The 23,020-nt window shown below is 37.4% G+C and overlaps 2 protein-coding genes across 3 annotated transcripts in view; both read left to right on the top strand.

Moving 5' to 3' along the window:
* The window catches only part of LOC134751148 (protein tyrosine phosphatase domain-containing protein 1-like), a 37,494-nt gene extending 28,414 nt beyond the window's left edge, over positions 1-9,080 (top strand). For both annotated transcript variants that reach the window (XM_063686511.1, XM_063686512.1), the window contains exons 11-13: positions 2,627-2,737; positions 3,001-3,138; positions 8,775-9,080. In XM_063686511.1, the coding sequence (XP_063542581.1) occupies positions 2,627-2,737; positions 3,001-3,138; positions 8,775-9,080 (555 nt within the window). The remainder of the gene's footprint in view (positions 1-2,626; positions 2,738-3,000; positions 3,139-8,774) is intronic.
* The window catches only part of LOC134751149 (retinol dehydrogenase 13-like), a 109,826-nt gene that overhangs the window by 12,270 nt on the left and 74,536 nt on the right, over positions 1-23,020 (top strand). The window lies entirely within an intron of this gene.

Here is a 23,020-nt window from a genome sequence, read left to right as displayed (position 1 = left end):
GGCACTAGTCGACGGGTGCAGTCAGGGCGACAGCGGCAATTATTAATCTTAATTCCACACCGTCCATAACCAGGGTACACTTTGTGTATGTCCGCCAGGAGTCTGCGGAATTTTGCGGCGGGTGTTGGGCAGGGCCGCAAAATATTTTGCCTATACATAAACTCTCCCATATACCATTTTAATTTATTTTCACTGCGACATGAACGGCAATGGCGCTTCAGCTCAAGCCATTGCCGTTCAATTGTATTCGTGTGCACTTGCACACTACGCCGTTGCGACCCGGGAATCGGTTGCCCCAAACGTGGATCAGCGTCTATGATAATCTCGCCTGCTACAAATTCCTCACTGTGATTGACAGTTGCATGACCCCGCATGCCCAAACGCAAATGGACCCCAGTATACGCGCGGTGCATGTCGGACATGATAAACGAATCTTCCTGTACCGCAGCCTGTATAATGGGGTCCAAAGTGGCGCGGGTTTTATCTTTAATCAACTCCACATGCACTTTTTTTGTCAAACGACTGACACAGCCGAATGACCAAGTCTGGCGCCTTAAAAGACGCCCCCGGTGATATTTGTTCGTGTAGAGGTGACTTTCGTCAACCTCTACAACATCCATTGGACCGCCAATCATTGTCCGGTCATGCGCTTCCGCTACCTCACATACCTCTCTGAGGTAATGATAAATTTGTATGGCGGTCATTTTTGTTACGCCTACATCTTGCGCCGCCTGTGTAACTTTATCTTTCCTAAAAAAGTGCATTATGAGGCGTAAAGTGTTCATCACACTCACCTTACTTTTTTTCAAAAAAAGTATTTTTTGTTGGTGATATTATTAGGCGACACGATTTTATGTAACATCGCCAGCGGAATCCTAACTTATAAGACACAGATTTTTCACACATCATTTTTACAGCGCAGTTAGGACACCGCGACGGCTTCGATGGCAACAATAGCCAGGCTGTAGCAGCCAACACAACACACTACGCTCCTCCGTTGAAATCGTGGAAGCGTAGTTCCACAAAGAAAAATTGCGAGCCAAAATTACCTCTAAAGGCTCCATTTTGACAAACGTAAACCCCAACAAAAAAACTACTAACCAACTAAAAACCCAAACGATAAAGAAATTTAGCCCAGCACAAACAAACCCAGCAAACAACTAAAACTCAGCAAACAACAAAAAAAGCACTAAAATCCAAAGAAATCAGTGAAAATATCGGCACATCGAACGCCCTTACATCAACTTTTCATATTGCTTAAAAAAAGTTTACGCCTTAAACAATCTAGTCGCGCCGGCACTCCGCGCGTGGCCGGCACGACGCGCGGACGTGCTCTCAAAAGCTGGTGGTTATTAATTTAAAAAATTCATAGCTTCTTAACAATTGAGTTTATAAATGAACTTTATATGAAAAACGTGCTTATTTTATCATGTTACACATGATTCAATTTTTTTTTTTTATATATTTTTATTTTTGTATCTATTTTCCTTTGTATGACCTAACTTATAACTTCGGATTACTCTAGTTCGTTAACGGTCAAGTTTATAAAAAAACTTCAATCAATAAAATATGCTTATTTTAGCATGCCCTATATGATTAAGTAATAAAAAATATAGGTTATATTGTTATTTTTTTTCATCGTAAATTTTCTGTCTGGCTCCTTAGTAATCCCATGACCGAACTCGCAATTTCAGATCGCTCTAGTTCCTAAATGATCAAGTTTATAAAAAAACTTCTCTCAATAAAAGAGGCTTATTTTAATGATTACTTGAAAATAAAAAAAATTAAAAGGAGCAAAAATGCAAAAAAAAAAATTTGCTCGTAAATTTTCTAAGTCCTAAAATCGGGCCCCTTTTGCTATACCCCAACCTTTTAGTTACTCCTATGTTTCGGATATCCTAGGTCTCCATTTTCATATTTTTCATGCATTAACAGTGTAGGTATGAGTAGCGTCACGATAGCCGCACGCCGCGCCGTACAACAACTCACTCACTGCGCGGCGCAATAGGCGCGCGATATCTTATATGAGATAACCGGTTTACGTTTAATTTTTCTTCAGACACTGTAGAAACACAGAAAATTATCGAAATAAGTAAATACTTCAACCATCAACTTAACTATGCGTTGACACCCTCGCGCCGTCCCACCTTCCGGGCACCAGCAGTGATGCTGGTCGTGCCGCGTCCACGGCAGAAGACTTCAAACGCCGCAAATACGCCACCCTAGGCAGTAGTTACATTTTTGAGGCGTTTGGGGTCGAAACGCTGGGGCCGTGGGGACCAAGCGCGCGTCGGCTCTACAAGGACCTAGCGTCGCGCCTTATAGACGCCACAGGTGACCAGAGGGCTGGCCAGTATTTTGCCCAAAGGATAAGCATTGCCATTCAACGTGGCAATGCGGCCAGTCTTCTGGGCACACTGCCCATTGGCAGTGACTTGGGGGACGTTTTTTATTTATAAAGCCTTACTTTTAAGTTTATTTGTAGTTTTAAATATTATTATTTTGATTTTTAAATAAAACTTACCTATCAAAATGATCGTGGGTTACGAGGTCTTTCGACTCTCGTTGGTTTTCACCGTTTCCTGTGTCTGATATACCTACCTAATAAACCTATGTTTTATTCCAGGCATTTGTTGTGGACCACCACAGTCTTCCAGAAGAACGACAGAAGTATTTGAAGCAGATGCGCATGGACATCAACCAGAGGAGAGAAGCCATCGAAAAAATTGACGAAGAGGTGGGTACTTATCCCTCAAAAACAGTTATCGGTGTATACACTTACACTATAGGCATTTATGATCAAGCGTTAGTGTAGTAGGTATAATAAGTACTTACAGTAATATTGGTACAATAACGTGACATTTTGTAGCATCTGTCGTCCCGATACATTTTTTCTTTTTAACTTATTCGCCGTACAGCGCCATCTACTTCGAATATGTAGATTTTCCAAGATTTACTAAATATATTTCTAACCTAATTGTTATTTTTTTGGTTCGGCAGGAGGACCCAGCAGTACTAAGCGGACTGCTCTTCGAGTGGTTAGAGGGGTTGAAGCAGCCCATTCTGGACCGAGAGGATGTGACGCTAATCGTAGGACGAGGACAGGACCTCGAAGCTTGCATAGTGGCTATGCATAATGTAAGTTTCATGATATAATAATGATGAATTTCAATAAATATGTACCTAATTCTAAAACTAAATTGAAAACTAATGGTAAGAAAGACAAAGGATGGCTGACAAGAGGTATAAGAATATCGTGTAAAAGAAAAAGAGAATTGTTTATCCTGACTAAAAGCAACTCAGATGTTAACTTGTTAAACCATTACAAATCGTATTGTACTTTGCTAAAACAAATTATTACTTTGGCCCGAAAGAAATACACAGAGAAAAAAATTTCGTCTTCCAATAATAAAGTGCATGAAACTTGGAAGGTAATAAATGACAATATTAAAGGATGTAGGCCGTATGATACTCGTACAACTGATTTGATAGGTTTGTCTGATGGTGTAGAAATAGCACATTCTGCTAGCGATGCTGCAAACATGTTTAATAATTACTTTAAATCCATTGCAAAACTAAATTCATGCAATCCTTCAGACAATGTAGGCGCAGTCTTGCCCCCTTTTGAAACCACCACATTGTTTTCACTTCCAGTTAGTAAAAGTGAGTTAAAGAAAATTGTTGTGGGACTAAAAAATAAAAAATCATCTGGTTTTGATGAAATTCCCTCATGTGTTATAAAGTATATTGCCGACACAATACTAGAACCCCTCTTGCACTTAGTAAATCTCTCTTTGGCTGAGGGAAAGTTCCCAACTAGGCTCAAGATAGCCAACATAAAGCCCATACTTAAGCAGGATGATAAATTATGTGTAAAAAATTACAGGCCGATCTCTCTCTTAACGATGTTTTCTAAGATTTTTGAAAAGATTATGGCAAATCGACTATATGCTTATCTGGTCTCAAACAAAGTTTTAGCTCTAGAACAATTTGGATTTCAAAAGGGAGTATCTACTTCTGATGCACTGTTCGAAATGTCTGACTATGTTTATCGTGCACTAAATCGGCAAGAAAATGTTGTTGCTATTTTGTTAGATTTAACTAAAGCTTTTGATCATGTAAATCATAGCATAATATCTTAAATGGCTACGGTATTAGAGGTATCCCATATAACCATTCCGGTCGCAGAATCATCAAAGTAGTAACTAAATGTCAGTTGTGTCGAAACGGTGTCGTAACAGTTACTACACTTTGCGACTGTGTTCAGTTTTGGTTACTTAGTGTGGTCGCCGTGTCTACACTTTCCGGTAACAAGGTGTCGAAACAGTGTGTGCACTTTGCGTTCAGTTTGTGACACAATGTGTCAAATCTGTACACAATGTGTCGTAACGGTTACCGAACTGTGTCGAAACATTGTGACAGCAAATGACAATATAAAATACGCCTTGAAAACCAAGGTTTGTCAAACTGTACCATTAGTGTCTCGTGTGCTCGTAATGCTAGTAAGTCATCATGAGCAATCCAAATGATAATAACCATATAAACGCTTGTCAACATTTTACAAAAAAGTGGGAATATTAAAAAAAACCGGCCAAGTGCGAGTCGGACTCGCGCACCGAGGGTTCCGTACTTTTTAGTATTTGTTGTTATAGCGGCAACAGAAATACATCATCTGTGAAAATTTCAACTGCCACCACGGTTCATGAGATACAGCCTGGTGACAGAAAGACGGACAGACGGATAGACGGACAGACGGACAGACGGACAGCGGAGTAGTAATAGGGTTCCGTTTTTACGTTTGGGTACGGAACCCTAAAAATTTACAGAAAAAAGATATTTTATTAAAATAGAAGAAAACTAATTTCAGTAGTTTTGAAAATCGTCCCCCAAGGTGGAGAAAAAGGGGTTGAAATCAGTTTGTATTTTTAGAGTGCTGGACTTGAATCTTTGTATAAAGGCATATTACTTATTAGAATACAAGAAAAGTAATTTCAACGTTTTTAAATATTCATCCCCTAAAAGAGTTAAAAGGGGGTTAAAAGTTTGAATTCATTACCATTTGTAATGAATTCAAACTTCTTAGAAAGGCATTATTATATAAGATTACAAAAAAGTTATTTCAACGTTCTTAAAAATTCAACCCTAAACCTTTTAGGGTTGAAAAGGGAATGTAAGTTTATATGTAACATTTTCAACCCAAAGGTACCACATTGTCGCTTGTCAATAAGGTTGATTTCAAATTGAAGCTGTATGGAAATAGCGCCTTATTGACAACCGACAATACCATTTCCATTGAAAGTGGCACATAAGTGGTACAAGTTTTTTTTAAGCTAGGAACTTGAAACTTGGTAAAAGGGCATTAGGTACATATATTAAAATAGACGAAAACTAATTTTTCAAACATTTATTCAGCAAACACTTTTTCATGTCAATTTTTGCAAGCAAAAATTAAAAGAAACAATTACAAATATGGAATCAATAAAATATTCAATACTTTGTTAGATATGTATTCATTCTAAATGTCAATTAAAAAAAAAAAACTAATAAAAATATACAAACAACAGAAAAGTACTAAAATTGTTTAGAGATGTAAAAGTCTCTAGGTGTCAGAGATATAATATACATTATAAAAAAACGATCATTGTATCGGGAGCGAACATTTACTTTAAATAACGGACTAAACATATTCTAAGGGCAAGTTTGGGAACAAATCAAATTATTTTATTAAATATTTTGATTTGTGTTTTTTAAAGTAGTCACACTACTATATATAAATTAAAAACTGTAATAGATGTCATATATTAAAGAAAAAGTGACGAAGCCCTCCAGTGGTGAAGGCCGGATTCGAACCGGCGTCTTTAGCTATCGCGGCTAACGCCATGAACCCCTAGGCCGCCGCGGTGGCGGGGTGGCCTAGGGGTTCATGGCGTTAGCCGCGATAGCTAAAGACGCCGGTTCGAATCCGGCCTTCACCACTGGAGGGCTTCGTCACTTTTTCTTTAATATATGACATCTATTACAGTTTTTAATATTCTAAGGGATTTGAGAGGGATTATATCGAAAACATTTTTTTTTTCAGTTGAAACTTCGTAGTTTTTGACAGACAAATCTCATGCGTTGTATAATTATTAACAAATGATTAACTGTCACTGTCCCTATGCTTTTGCTGCATAATGTTCTATGCTCATATAACCACCAACACCAACAAATCCACGTGAACGAAGTCGCGGGCAACAGCTAGGCAACATTATATCGTTGTCGAGAACCCAACAACATTTTTTATTTTCCTCCGTCAACACTACTGACCACGGCATGCCTCTTACACTTTGAGAATATCTGAAAACAAATAAACACAAGGAGCCATTTTGCAAATCCAGTAACTTCGTTACTACTTTCGGTCACGCGCCGACATGTGCCTACACAGTGTCTACACAGAGTCGTAACATTGCGACCACTTTGTGACTGGAATTTTTCGCAGACTTAAACCATATTTTTACATCATAATTAACAAGTTTAGTAGTATGTAAAGCGTTATTTTTATTATTTAAGTATAGTATACGCATCGGAGTACTAAAAATGCACCAAATACTGTAGTTATGAACACATACATTGAGAAGTAAATAATTTAATTTTTGGCTAAACTAAAATAATGTGGTGGCGCGTTGATAAAATTAAACTTAGTTAATCAAATCACTCGAGCAGTTTAATTTCCCATAGTAATTTAAGCCCTATTGCAATATAAATGCAAATAATAAATACTTATGTCTTGTTAATGCTCTTTAGCGATGGCGTTTTAATGTATGTCATTTATTTTTATTTAAGTATATTTCCATCTGACAGTTCCCATTTCAAACGAACAAAATGAACGATTGAACGAATGATTTTGGGATAACTATTCGCAAACTGGTAACAATGTGTGCACACCGCGACGACACTTTGTGACCAAAATGTGTCTGTGTCGAGCCTTCTCCATTCTGGTAACGACGACGTAACGGCGACCACACTGCGACCGATTTTGTGACTGGAAAAGCCGGTGTCGACGCAGATGTGTCTACACCGTGTCGTAACGGCGACCGAAAATGGTTGTATGGGATCTCAAGCAAATGGTTTGAATCCTACTTGAAGCAAAGGGAACAATGTGTCTCGGTAACTCGTACTATGTTGAATATTAAATCTGATAACTCATGTATTGAATCTGGTGTACCGCAAGGGAGCATACTGGGGCCCATCCAGTTCCTTTTGTACATAAATTACTTGCCACAGATATTATCTAACAAAATAGTTATGTTTGCTGATGACATTTCCATATTATTTAAATTCAAGAAAAATGAAACTGAGGATCTTACCAATTTAATTACAAATAACTTGTCTACTGTTGTAAATTGGTTAAGTATGCTCAATCTAACTACAAACATTAAGAAAACTAAATGTATGCACTTTAGAAACATAAGAACCGAAAGTGTAAGGCTAGACATAAAATCAAATAACTTGTCTGTTCTGGCTGTAAATGAAACTAAATTTCTGGGAATCTACTCGTATGTGGATGAGAACTTAAATTGGAAAAAAACATGTTGACTTTCTCTGCAACAAACTTAGTAGCTTCGCTTTTGCTCTGAAAGGCTTGAAAAATATTTCTACACAAAAAGCGGCTCTGCAGGCGTATCATGCGTTTTTCCAATCACACGTCCTCTATGGATTAGCCGTATGGGGTAGTTGTACCGAAGTCCAGTCTGTTTATACTACAAAAGAGATGTGTACGTATTTTAGTTGGCAGCAAATCTAACCGAGAGTCGTGCAGAGCCTCCTTTAAAAAATTTGGTCTGCCCACTATATCTGCCCTGTATATAATAGAACTCTGCAAACTAGTTCGCCGGCATGTAAATAAATTTCCTGCAAAAAATAACTTTAATAGCGACAGACTAAATTCAATGTTTGCTCACGACATTCGGGCTCCTGTTGCTACGGCAGCAATCTACCAGCGTAGCACTATCTATGTTGCTGCTAAAGTGTTTAATACGTTGCCCGTACAAATTAAGTCACTCAATGACTTGAAGTTTTTGACAGAACTTAAAAAATTTGTCATTGAGTTATGCCCCTACACCTTAAGTGAATACTATAATATAAACTGTTAGTTAATAAGTATGTAAATATGTAGCTACACCCACCGGGTAAAATTGTATTGATTCTCACTGTCCTTGTCTAACATCAACATGTACACATACAGTTTATGGCTATTGAATAAATAAAATAAATAAAAAAAAGTACTAGTAGCGACATCTAGTGTGGAGTAGAATGCCATACCATGTGACAAGGAGCAAATAAAAATACAATCAGATTGGTTAACACGCTTATCATATCCGCACGCCGGTCCAAGGTGTGAGGGAGATAGCGCTATGCACGTTTGTAGCTGTGTCTCGCTTGCATATTAAAGCCACTTAAAGCGCATCTAATGTGAAAATTACCTTAAGCCGGCTTAAGCAAACGATAAAGTTAGTGGCGCCATCTAGTAAGGAGTAGCGGTACTAAACAAATAAACATTCATCTGAATGTTTAAAAAGTTGAAGCAGCCTAGAACCAATCATGTCAGGGATACATTAAATTACATTTACAAGAGAGGTAGCAAATAATAAGAACTATAAATCGAATAAAAAAATATATTATTAGGACACAAGCATCAAACTAAACATGTTAAGCAGTTCCATTCCAAATAATAGTTTACGTGGTTATCACACATCCAATGAAAAGATACAAAACAAATTAAATTTATTTTCCAGGAAGACGTGATCCTCCTCGAGTACCTCTTCCGCTTCGTGATCCGCCTACGCCCTCTAGCGGCCAACAAGAAAGTCGACCTCATAAAACGTCTCATCGCCTCGCTTACACACCAAGCTGTGGCCGTCAACGGCCGATGTCTTCCCACCAAGCGCGACTTCCCGCGGCTCCGCGACGGCACCGCAAGTCAGATTGTGAATTTTATGTTGAGATTCGTTGTGGAGTTACAGAAAGATATGGTTAAGCCTGGGAAAGATGATAGGGATGTTGTTGTGCCTGTGCGGCGTCCAATAAAAGCGTGGAAATAATGTTTGTTTTATTTCATAAGCCAAATAAACCTAGTAGTTTATCTATACTTACGCTGAACACTTCCTGATATCTTGCTGCTAAGGACAGGGAAACAATAATATATGTATGCACCATGCACCTACCTTTCTTTGTCCCTCTCAGCACAAGGTGTCCTGAAAAGGGGAAGATGTTAGAACATCCACAATTGTAATGTTGTTACAAAAGATGAAAATTAATATAAAGTACAAAGAGCTGCAAAATTGCAAAAACATTATGAATGAGTTCTTTCATAGTGGACATGCAATTGTTCGGCAGGGAATCCTAACAAGACATGCAACTAAAAAGAAACCTGCGTATACACAATACACGTATACACCCAACGGCGAACAAAAAAAGGCGACATCATAAAACGCCGCATCGCCTCACACGGACACCAAACAGATATGTGTGCGATAGAGAGGCAGATAACGAAATTTCGATTTTCGCGGTAGGCCCGGTAGGCCCTTTGGGTGAGCCTGTATTTGGACGCACATGACCATGGCCGTATGTTATGCTTTTTTTTAACTCTAAAATAGTAAAAGTATGGATGGTATAGAAAGGATGCCGATCTCTTATGGCCATGAATCTAGTATAACTGGATCGGTCATGAGGGGTGGGGGAAAATGACCGAACGGGATAGTCTTATGTATCTTTCAATAGGAGTAGCAGAGAAAGCGCTGTTATTGTTTGTCCTTGTCATAGTTTCACTTTTCCACCGCTGCCACAACCGAGGTTGTGGCAAACAAATAAGTACGTGATATGTCATGTTTGTTCGTTGCTTGTTTAATTATCGTTGTTTTGTATGAAATTGTGCTTTCTCTTATGAAATATAGTGATGGTTAGCGTTTTGAATGCTTGAACTTTGATAAAATACTGGTGAATTGTTCTGTAATCGGCTGTAATAGCCGCTCTGAGCAAAAATATGAGATCATAACCTTTCACACGTAAGTACGGTATTTTACACCTTCCTCTTAACGCAATATGTGAAAATAACATCGTAAAATTACGTTACACTCAAAGCAATGTAGAATCAAACGATTTCAATAAAAATATCACAATTATTTACGCAAATTAACAAAACATTATTTGTAAAATTATCCGCCCAAATTACGTAGGTAGGTAGGAGTCTGAGGTCAGCCATTTTTAAACTTCTTCTTAATTTAGCTGCATAACAATCATGTTAGGGATACCAGATGAAAATAACATAATTTTATGGGTAATTTTGACCTCGAAGTTTTTTCGTACAATTCCAAAAAATAAATAAACAAATGTCGTGAAGATTAAATGTGGTGTACATTAATTGGTGTGATTGCGATTTGTGATTTCTTTAAATTAAAACCCATAATACATTTCATTTTACGCTTTATTTACTAAACATGTTTAGTTTTGTACCACCTGCGCGAATTATAGGAGGTATTTAATTGTTTATACGCCTAAAAAGAACGGCCCATTGACATTTTATTTAACAATTTTTTAATACCGTCAAACAAGCTAACTTTGCCTCCAGGGTAATCGCCCCAACGTGATATCAAATATTGGGATAATTTTTACCAATATGGTATCCCCACGTTTATGACGTCATCTATGTCTATCCCTTACGGGCGCACGCGTATAGCTGGTCTATTTAATGCTAGGTCTATGCCAAAGAGTAGTATAATATATAGGAGAAAGAGAGCCCTCTCGTGGAACTTTTTTGTATCCATTTTGAAGCGCCATCTGTAAATCTGAACAACAAGCATTAACGTCAATATTCATACCTACAGGGCCTGTTTACATATTGATTAATGTTTAGTACGACTTCATACATTTGTTACAAATGTATAAACTCACACTAAACACTAATCAATATGTAAACAGGGTCATATATCTATAATTTGTTATATCGAGTTTGCTTTTCTAGTACCCATTAATCAACAACTTTATTATAATATTTGCTTGATGTAAGATATATTGGCAAGCACATATTGTAAAGACATACAGGAAAAGTAAGTACAATACAATGTTATACAAAGCATGATTTTAACAAGAAAATTATAATAAAGTAGCTCGTTAAATACTGGATAAAATAAAATAATAAGGTGAGTATAAATTGGAAAGAAAAGATAGTTGATATTTCATAATTTAAAATTCAAAAGTTTATTACACAAGTCGATATAACATTTACATGAAGAAAACATCGTCACATTTACAAATACAGGAGCCAAAAGTTTACTACACGTGTCGATATAACATTTACATGAGGAAAACATCGCAACATATACAAATACAGGAGGCAATATCTACCTCATGCATGGGTAAACATAACTTTACTTAACCTGCCTAGTTTCCCACTCATCTACTCAAAGGTTATTTGGAAGAGATCCCTTATAGGGATAAATTCGCCTTTGTACTTCCATTACTATATGTTTATGTATCAAAAAATGTTCCTAGTTAAACTTCTTATACCTACACAGTTTAAACAATAAATATTTCTGATTTCTGATAAAGTATTTTTGTAAACCTGTGTTGTGTACAATAAATTGATTGCTACTGTGTGTGTGGTGGACTTGGTCACTTTTTCTTCAGTGTATGATATCTATTTCAGTTTATAAAAAACATATACTTTATACCACAATAAACGTATCACACGATAGCAATTGGAAGAGACCGGGGAATTAGCGTCATGGCTCTTAGAGGGAAAGATATTATGTAATAAGAAAAAACCGATTAAATAAATACTTTTTTATATGTACATACACAACAATCCATGGAGCCTAGGCTTTCGTTAAAATTTACAATATAAAGCTAATAAGAACAGGTGAAGGCCTACCAATTAGCGTTGGGAGCTTACTATCACACCATGGCAATTAGAAGAGATCTGGCAATTAGCGTCGTGGCTCTTAGAGATAATGATATTATTTAATAAATAAATAAAAACGATTAAATAAAGATATTTTTATGTACATTTTCAAGCTTAGCAAGCTTTCAGTAGGTAAATAATTTATTACAAGTACACCATTTGTCTATAACAGATTTTCTCTTTTTTGCTGAAAGTCCATGCATTTTAGTATGAAACAATTTATAAGAAAATCAAATAACCTAAGGCAAAGCAGACATTAAAAATGTACAGATGGACATAAATTTATATTAAACATATTAGTTTTTTTTTATCAAAATAAATAACTGCCAACTTGTATTTATACTAAACGTTACAATACAGTCTGTACAATATAAAAATGAAGCAAGGAAATTAAATTCGATTCGTCAATAATACATTCAATTTGGAGATATTAAAGGTCCCTAATGTCAAAAAAACAATATTTATTTTGATGAAAATAAAAGACACGAATTCCATATAACTTTGGATATGAACATCCGACCAAAATGACATTTTAACATAACGGTAATAAATAGTGAATTATCTATCTAACAAAATGTAAACACATTCTGAGGTGTATGAGGAATGTTATGAAATTGAAGGAAGCGAAAGAGGTATGTCAGGATCGTAGCAAGTGGAAATCCGTGGTCTCTGCCTACCCCTCCGGGAAATAGGCGTGATTATATGTATGTATGTATGTATATCAGTAGATACAACTTTTTGCCTATAATTTTAGTAACAATACGTTTTGGTTCTGATATGTTAAGTGTGCATCACGAAATGGACCCAACTCAGCGTAATGCTAGATATAAAGCCAGCGCTGGTCTTCCGTGCGGTCCTTGAAGTGAGAAAGGCTTAGGCACATGTTAAAATGAAATTATTAGCAAAGTGCAGTCGGTGGAGGGAGAACACACATAATATTATGGAATGTCCCACATGAATTCTAGCAGCATCAGTTTGATAATTTCACTCCCGTAGAGAAGCCCACAAAATAAGGACAGCCGCACCCGTCGTGCACCTAGCCTAGCGAATATGAAATATGTAAGTAATTGTTTTGCGTCAGGAGACTAAGCTAACAGTCTTATAAACGAATGCTACGGAATACACAACTAATACGTGTCCAATAAGTCAAAATTGTACCATATTACAGAGACGCATAGTCTTTACGGTTAATGCATGAAGTTTGGAGATGTGAAAGGTCCTTCCTCATCATCTTCCGTGCGTTATCCCGGCATTTTGCCACGACTCATGGGAGCCTGGGATCCGCTTGACAAGTAATCCTAAGAATCGGCGTAGGCACTAGTTTTTACGAAAGCGACTGCCATCTGATTGGTTATTTTGTGTTTAATTCCTTCGAATATAATTGTGTTTATGCCACTGTGGTAAGTTTAATTTCGCCTAATAATCTTTTCATCGCTTTGCCAGGTGGAAGTGAAAAATATTCACACAACAGCCTGTATTAGCACTTCGGACTCTATTTGTAAAGCGAGAATGCCATAATTTTTTTCTATTAGTGAATAGCGTCGTCCTTTAGGGTGCTTCGTTGATTGTTATTGCATTTTCACTAAAAGCTGAGCTGGTTTCGTCATGTGCTGCACAATGTCATACTGTCTGGAACGCGGCAGTGCTTGTATGAAAGTCCCCTTTTGGGCAAACGGTTATCTTCCATTTGAAGTTGTTTTACCTTAAGCTGCACCTCACGTTTGTTCGAACCTGAAAGAAAACATAATTATAATATTATACGTATAATTTTTAATAAATTTTGGTTTTAGTCTGTCACTATAAATTTAAGTTTTTTATGTCACCAAATTTATTGTTAATACAACTTTTTATCATCAACTGTATTTTTATTTCTACAATAGGCTAAGATGTCAAATTTTTATTTATGGTATCAATCGATCAGGTTTGTTTTTAGGATGGGATGAGATCCATTGCAAAAGACAAAAGTCAGAAATGATAGTCAAAGTCCGACGTCAACTACTGATGTGGAACACATACGGGCAGAAACAATGCCACTAACGGGAGCACACGCTCACACGCAACCATGGGCGTAGCCAGCATTTTTTAAGGGGTGGGGCAGAAGTAGGGGAGGCTGTTTCAACCGTACCCTGTTACCATAAAGGGTACGGTTGAAACAGCTCGAATATTTTCGATCTACAGGAGAGTGAGGGTTAGGGGAAAGAGGAGCGGATAAATTTAGTACTATGCCTTATGGGAAACGGTCGAAGAGATAGTTCAGATCCGGAAACCGCCATCAACTTTTAGTATGTTGTTGGGCATGGTATTGGGTCTCCAAAACTTGAAAATGACCAATTTGGATTTTTTATACTTTAATGCAGTTGTTCTGGCAAATACCTATATTTTGGTACAATTTTTTTTCATTTTTGGTCTGATTTTTTTTGTTGATATCAGTGTATGGCTTGAGACATCATCTTTAATATTGTAGTACATCGCTTTAACGTCCGACTTTTGGTTTGGTTGTAAAACCCAAATAATCGTTTTTTTTTTTACGTCATTTTGATTTCTTTTGTAAATTGTTCTAAAACTACTATTGTAGTACAGTGTAGAAATTAAATATAGAATATTTAATTGGCTTTCATTTAATACCCCACATGTGTATGTGCAATGCAGTTTAGGAGCAATATGGAATATTCGCAAAGAGGCGGGAGTCATTCCTCTGAAGTAGATGGCCGGCGCCGCTGTCTCCCGGCAGTTTTGGAAACCCAATACTAAATAACATATTAAAAGTTGAAAGCGGTTTCCGGATCTGAACTATATTCCCATAAGGCAAATCATATTACGATTGAAAGATTTTTTTTCGATTCGATACTTTTACGGAGTATTTCAATTATTAGTTTTAGTGTACGTAGGCTGTTTTGTTTCGAACCCTGGTTTATTTTTATTGGTAAACCAGGGGTTGAGTACAGTAGTAACAGAAAAAAAAATTCCTTACTACCTTGTAGTTGTGAGAATAGCACAAGACTAGGGTAGATTTAATAATTAATAGCTACTAACAAGGAAGAAAAAAGCCTGTAAATAATGTAACTTCAGGCCTGTCCAGACGGCGACAATTTTTCGCTAATCTGATTAAATTGTCCTTTCAAATCAGGCCGTGCGGACGCAAACACCAATTTGGCTCGCCGATTATGACCGATATTACCGATAAAATTTTAATCATTTAAATATTTTTTATTTTTGAAATATTTGAGCGTTCTAAATTGAACGAATGACCCTAAACGCGAATACTAGCGTCATAAATTGGTATTCTTGTGTATGCACCTCAATTTTTTCAGTAATATCGGTCATAATCGGTGGTCGCGTTTGCGTCCACACCACCTGATTTCATCAGACAATTAAATCAGATTGGCTAAAAATTGCTCCCGTCTGGACTACCTTAACTTCGTCCGGAAATAACTCTAATAGACAAAAAACTAGAAACTATAAAAGACACGATCTCTGTGCATGCGCGCTCGATTCGCGGAGTAATTTTTAAATTACCTAAATTAATATTTAATTTTCTGGTCAGAGACCAGAAGCGGTCAGGGATCAGGGTGGGGCAACTGCCCCACCTTGCCCCACCGTGGCTACGCCCATGCACGCAACTAGCATACAGGGTTAAGCATTCCCTAAGTAAGGCTACAGACGAAAATCGCTAGTAGGCTATATAAACGCCCCATTGTAAAACTGTATCCTCGTCTATCATTCCAAAACTTAATCTTCTTGAGCGGTTGTTCAATATTCTTGCGGTATGCGGCCGGAGCGATAATATAAGTATATCAACTTTAGCGGGCTACAATTGCTATTCAATATTGTCCTGTCTCGTTGGCCAGTAGTCCTAGTAGTAGTACCTTCGAGTTTTCATGTAAAAGAGGTTATGCCGAAAAGGAATTTGGCGCAGCAGCGCATAATGCAGAGGTGGTGGCATTATAATCACACACCAGGAATACTAATCCACACCTTTTTGTAAAACAAAATATAACTAAATGTCAAAACTAAATGTAACTAAATATAACTAAATGTTATTATATATCTTGTTATAATAATTGGTGTCGTTATAAATATTTACCTTCATCTAATGTCTTTCTTTTCGAACGACTCATCACACTATAATTATGTTCTGCAAACACAGAAGAATCTGCAGTACATATGTTGTTGATGATGGTAGGCACCTCAGACTGTTGTATAGCGGGCGTAACTAGAAGAAAACAATACAAATAAATCTACATAATCATTGTTTAGGTAAGTACTTCCGAAAATAGAAGACCTAACAATTTCACCACTATTTCATAACTATCGAGACCTTAGAAAAATATTTAGTATTCATGTTTCTCACATGTATTTTAATAAAAAAATAAATTAATGGTAATTGATTCCCTTTTTGATCCAGAATCAAAATACAGAAACGAAAATACAGCTTTTTATCGCTAAGAGCCCTATATCACACTGGCGATTTACGAAACTCACCGAGACTCAATTAGGTTGTGTTGTTTTATCGCAGAGTTCTTATGGCCACTTCCTATGTCCATCATCAGATAAGCTCGATGGAACCATAATATGTACTGTATTGTCACCCGACTTACATAATAAGTAAGTGAACTTTTAGCTCAACCTAATAATGAGAAGTTGGTCTAGGCTTGTAAGATTTGACCCGAACATGCGTATAATATATACGTACATACAAATATTGCTAGAAAAATAAAAGCTTGTAATAAAAACCGGTCAAGGGAGGTTGAGCCATGCTCAGTGTAGGGCCAAGAGAAGACCTATCCAATAAGTCCAATAACACGTTGGATGTTGTACAGGTTAACATAGGGTTGAAGCGAAAAAAATACGTGTGGGGGAGGTACGCTAAAATAGTTATTTACGATACAAGTGCGGAAAAGAGAAAATTCGAAACGAGTGGCGATAAATTAAAACACGACCGCAGGGAGTGTTTTAAATCGACACGAGTTGCGAATTACCTTTTCGCACGTGTATCGTACAACGTTTTACAGTACATATGGCCCTTTAAACTTTCGACATATGGACGAAAAGTGCTCTTTAGCGAGAAAGTAGCACCATATGTACTGTAAAATATTTTTTCACCTCAGCAGCTCGAACAAGCCTACTTTCGTCACTCCCTGGAGTGAGGAAAGTGCGACTTTCCTCACTCCAGGGAGTGAAACAATGTAGCTTTTTAATTTAGTGAAGGCCATGAACTTCATACTACGGTACGGTACGGTACAAATAACTATTTCTAGTCTTTATTCTACCATTTGTCGGCATCATTGTTTTTTATATATCCATATCAAATTGCAGCTTTCTAGTACTAAGGCACATGGCACACTGCGTCCGATTCCGACTTGCAAGCGGAATGTCGCTATAATACGCGCATAGCGTTTTATCGCTAAAATACCGGAGCGATGTGCGAATCGGATGCCTTTCGATCATGTAACAAAGCTACGTACGGACAGACATACAGACAGGCATGTAGACGGACATGGCGAAACTACAAAATAAAAGCTTCCTCGGTATGCAGTTGACTACTACTACTCATGCTCTTCAATCCTATATCACTTCACTTGACATAATAGAAACCATCAAATACCTGGCATAGAAGCAGCAGAATGAAAGATGTGCTGATAGTCAATTCTAGGAGCAAATGTTGGGCGCTGGCAGTGCCTGGTGCCTGAAAGTATTATAAAGCTTATATTTATAAAAAAGAAAACTCCAACGTAATGCTACGACTTATGACATAAAGGGTCAAACTCTTCAGTAGACTTAGAGGTGTCATTCATAATTCTAAACTATATGTACCTACTTCGTATTTTTTACATTAGAAAATTTAGAAAGAAGGTAAGCGATTTTGAAGTGTCTTTTTATTAAAAACACTCTTGAAAAATAAGTCACAGCAAATATATAACAATTATAAATCATAATCATGCAATGAACCTGCTTTCTGTAGGTACCTAGTAACTAACACAGTACGTCAGAATAAATCCAATGCGTTTATGTATTGCCTGCGTATATTATTTTTAACTGTCCATAGCACGCAAGCGTAGGATTGAGACTAAATTATATTGCCGTCCCTCTACCAGATAAATTAAAAATATAAAACAAATCAAGGACTACCTGCAGGGCTTAAACTTTATAGCTTCATGCAGAATTTCACCTAAATCAGTTGAATCGGTTCAGTTGTTTAGCCGTGAAAATGATAAAGAGACAGAAATATTTTCACGTTTATAAGCCACCTCTCAACTGCCTAGCCTCTCGGATCATGAATCGTCAAGCCCCAATCTCAAAACACCACCCTCTACCGTCTTCAGTCTTCACTTCTCACACCTACCCCTCACCTCTTAGTCTCTTTAGTCATTTCCAGTACTACCTACATTGTAAATCATAATACACTCAATCATAATATACCCAATAATAGAAAAGTTCCACTATATAGTCCGTGGTCTACATCACCAGGTCCACCCCCTAACATTAGTAGTTTTCCGGATTAAATGCTTGAGTTACTTTATAAGAAACCGAAATCACCATATACGTGCCTTAAAAAAACTGGACAAGTGCAAGTCGGACTCGCCCACCGAGGGTTCCGTACTTTTTAGTATTGGTTGTTATAGCGAACATCATCTATCATCTGTGAAAATTTCAACTGTCTAGCTATCACGGTTGATGAGATACAGCCTGGTGACAGACAGACGGACAGCGGAGTCTTAGTAATAGGGTCCCGTTTTTACCCTTTTGGTACGGAACCCTAAAAATCAAGGAGTTCCCTCAATTCCTCATGGATAACATATATGTATTCCAACATTACTATCATCAGATCCAAAAAATATATTATGCGACCACTATGGAGGTAACGTCTTTCAAATTAAAAAAAAGAATTGTTCAAATCGAACCACAGTGCACAGGAAGGTGTCGGAGTAATCGCTGAACATACTGCATATTATAAAATAACATTATTATCAAAAAATCATCATCATCAGATTCACTTCATCAAATTGATGGTTTTCGAGAGAAAATGTTCGAGTTGCTTAAGAAAACACCCAACTCACTATACATGTAATGTACCTTTAAAAATCGGCCAAGTGCGAGTCGGGCTCGCGCACGAAGAGTTCCGTACCATTACGCAAAAAAATCACGTGTGTTGTATGGGAGCCCCACTTAAATATTTATTTTATTCTGTTTCGAGTGGGCCCTCCACACTCATGCGCGAATCACGGCGGAGTATTTGTTATTATAGCGGCAACAGAAATACATCATCTGTGAAAATTTCAACTGTCTAGCTATCACGGTTCGTGAGATACAGCCTGGTGACAGACGGACAGACAGACAGACAGATAGACAGACAGACAGACAGATAGCAGACAGAGTCTTAGTAATAGGGTCCCGTTTTTACCCTTTGGGTACGTAATCCTAAAAATTGAGGACCTCCTTTCAAACTAAAAAATAATTACTCAAATCAGTCAAATCGGATCACGGGTGTCGGAGTTATCGGCGAACATACATAAAAAAACTGGCCAAGTGCAAGTCGGGCTCGCGCACGAAGGGTTCCGTACCATTACGCAAAAAAACGGCAAAAAAATCGCGTTTGTTGAATAGGAGCCCCACTTAAATATTTATTTTATTCTGTTTTTAGTATTTGATGATAAAGCGGCAACAGAAATATATCATTTGTGAAAATTTCTAATGTCTAAGCACTCACGGTTCATGAGATATAGCCTGGTGACAGACAGACGAACATACGGACAGAGGAGTCTTAGTAAAGTCCTAAAAATAAGTTGGGCCAAGCCATGCTTTACCTATTTGTATCATTTCGTATTAATACATTATGTATTATTATATCAAATTTGAGCGTATAGCGCGAGCTAGGTAGTGCTAGGTGTTGGACATCTGTCGATTAAATAAAAAAAAACACACACACACACACACACATGTACGTAATTACGTGACGCACAGTTAGTATGTGAGTGCAAGGATTGTTATTTACCTGGGGCCACCCTGGGGCAGAAGTAGCGAAATGAAAGGTAGGTTGATTGTGAATCCCAAGAGAAGTACTTATGTTGGGCGCATGATGTGCCTGAAAAAGCGTATTAAACATATGTTTACATACAAAATTTATGTTAAATATATTTATATCATTTATTTAGAGTTCAACGAGGGTGCGTAGTTTTAGGGTCGGCAACGTGCACGTATAACTATAACAGTAACACCTCTGGAGTTGCAGGCATCCATAGGCTACGGTGACTGCTTAATCAGGCGGGCCGCATGCTTGTTTGCCACCGACGTATTAAAAAAAAATTCAAAGTATATTTATCGGGTGGAAAAATAGGTACGTAGGTAGGTTTGGGACGCAGGTACCAAATCCCGAGCTAACCGAAATTACGATTCGAAAGTACCGTTAACAGTATATCTATATTGCTATAATTAATAATTATAATAATAAGCCCAGACACTGGTGAAGTGATGACTGAGTGAGCGAAAGCAAGCGAAACATCTCCTTTTCAGCTTAGGTAGGTAAATATGCTTTCGTATGTACGCCGTTTGTCATTTCTCAATCGATTCTCATGACATTTTTGAGCAGCTTTGATAATTAGATACATTCGTTTTGCACTTTTTACAAGCTTTTATTTAACTTGACTGTTAGGAGGTAGGTATGAACTGAATGTTAGTTAGCGTGGGTCAAATCTTGGATGTTAAAGCAAATTTGACCCACTACTATTACATAAAAACACTACTACCAAACACTACTACTATTAAATAAAAACACTTTGAACTTTACTCGACTTCCGATTGAGCTGAAATTTTGCATACACATGTAAATCGGATGACAATCCAATATTATGATGACGTGGAGCTGATCTGATGACGGAGACAGGACTTGGTCTTGAGAACTGTGTGATAAACCAACGCAAACTAATTGTGTTACGGATTGTTAGCATTGTCTCGAAGAGTATATTTGCACGGCACGTGGAAAGAAAAGTACCTACCTACAGTCAGCAATAAAAAGTTGTACATACCAAACTATTTTTTTCGCAAAAACTTATTTATATAGATAATCGCAATGACATAAACAGTCACTACCCACATATTTGGGGGCTAATTTGATAAATATTGTGCCTTTTAGGGTGCGACTCTGTACGTCCGCTGTCACGTCGCTAAAGATCTTTTATCTCGAGAAGTCGTGGAGGTATAGAGTAGAAATCAAAACTATATACCTAAGTATAACTCAGGTCTACAGTCCCTTGAAGCTGGGACAAAATCAAACTTCTAAGTTGACGTAAATAAAACCGGCCAAGTGCGAGTCGGACTCGCGCACGAAGGGTTCCATACCATTACGGAAAAAAACAGCAAAAAAATCTCGTTTGTTGTATAGGAGCCCCATTTAAATATTTATATTATTCTGTTTTTAGTATTTGTTGTTATAGCGGCAACAGAAATACATCATCTGTGAAAATTTCAACTGTCTAGGTATCACGGTTCATGAGATACAGCCTGGTGACAGACAGACAGACGGACAGACGGACGGACAGACGGACAGCGGAGTCTTAGTAATACCCTTTGGGTACGGAACCCTAAAAAAAAGGATACCTATGGCGGAAGGATCGTGAATTACCTGGCGCGGAAGCAGCAGAATGAAAGGTGGGCTGAATGTCAGTTACAGGAGCAACATCTTGAAAGGTGGATGTTGTGGTGGATTCTCATGTTGTCGGCTATGCTCGTAGCGCGTAGCTCGCGCTGGTAGTCATCTGCAGAAAAAGGTGACCCCCCCCCCCCTGCAATGGCATTGCTGACTTTACACAAGGCATATAATATGCAAAATTGTTGCATAAGTTCAGTTCCAAATTTTAATGTCATTCGCATTCACTTTTGACGACCTGTCTGGCCTAGTAGGTAGTGACCCTGCCTATGAAGCCGATGGTCCCGTCCCGGGTTCTAAACCGGTAGGTAACGGCATTCTTTCGTGTGATGAGCTCGGACATTTGTTGCTGAGTCATGGGTGTTTTATATGTATTTAAGTATTTATATAAAAGTTTATATGTTATATATATCGTCGTCTAGTGCCCACAACGCAAGCCTTATAGAGCTTACTGCGGGACTTGGATTATTTGTGTAAAGTGAGGTTTAGACTAGCAAGAACTTGCATGCAATTTTCAATACATTGCGGTATCTGATAAACATTTTGAATGAAGTTTACCTTAGTAGGCAGCAATGTAACGTAAATTGCATGCAAGTTCTTGCTAGTCTAAACCTCGCTTAATAATGTCCTATATTATTTATTTATTATTATTAGATTTATTAAATTTAACTGCTATTTTTTGGTACAACTTTAGCACAATCAGTATAGTGATTTAGGCTTGAAAACAGTCAGTCAGGCATACTGTGGCGGTTATAAAATGTTATTATTGTGTTTTTACGTTATACATAATAGAAACTTACCAAGTAGACATAGGGTCGGTACTGCTATAGCATTTCATCGCTTAAAGCGATTCCTATGTTCTTCGGTAAAATGAAGATCGCAAATCCTCTTTTTTTTATAAAATTCATAATCTGATGGGGTGCCCAACTTGCCCCCAATAAGCTGAACCCAACTTTAAATCGATCAGGGTGTTTGTTTGGATTTGGAAAAACGTGCAGCACCGCACCTGAAATAAGTTATTTTTTTAAATAAATTCAAATGGTGTAACATCTGCGTGACCATTTTAACATCTCGAATCGCAGTATATCAACATTTCAACAACAAAAAATGTCTAGTAGTAGTAATTCTAGACAAAATAATTTACCTTTCTTCGAACATCCAAATGCACAACAATGCGGCATTGTAAACTTAGTCAAGCATAAGGACGCTGATAAGCAATTGTGTTATCCCACATTCAATTTGCAAAAAATGTTGACACTATGTTGACACCTTTATTACATTGACATATTATTGCTTATCAAGTTATCAGCATCCATTATTAGTGGCCATTTCCCAAATGTAATAGAAATAAAATATTTTAAATGGCTGAAATATAAAAAGAGGAGCACGAAACAAAATTGTTTTACTTTTAAGTCAATAAATAACAGATACAGTGTTGC

The sequence above is a fragment of the Cydia strobilella genome, chromosome 21, assembly GCF_947568885.1.
Source record: "Cydia strobilella chromosome 21, ilCydStro3.1, whole genome shotgun sequence".
NCBI classification, from domain to species: domain Eukaryota; kingdom Metazoa; phylum Arthropoda; class Insecta; order Lepidoptera; family Tortricidae; genus Cydia; species Cydia strobilella.
The sequence above is the reverse complement of the archived record's forward strand: the minus strand, read 5'-3'. Positions and strand labels throughout refer to the sequence as shown.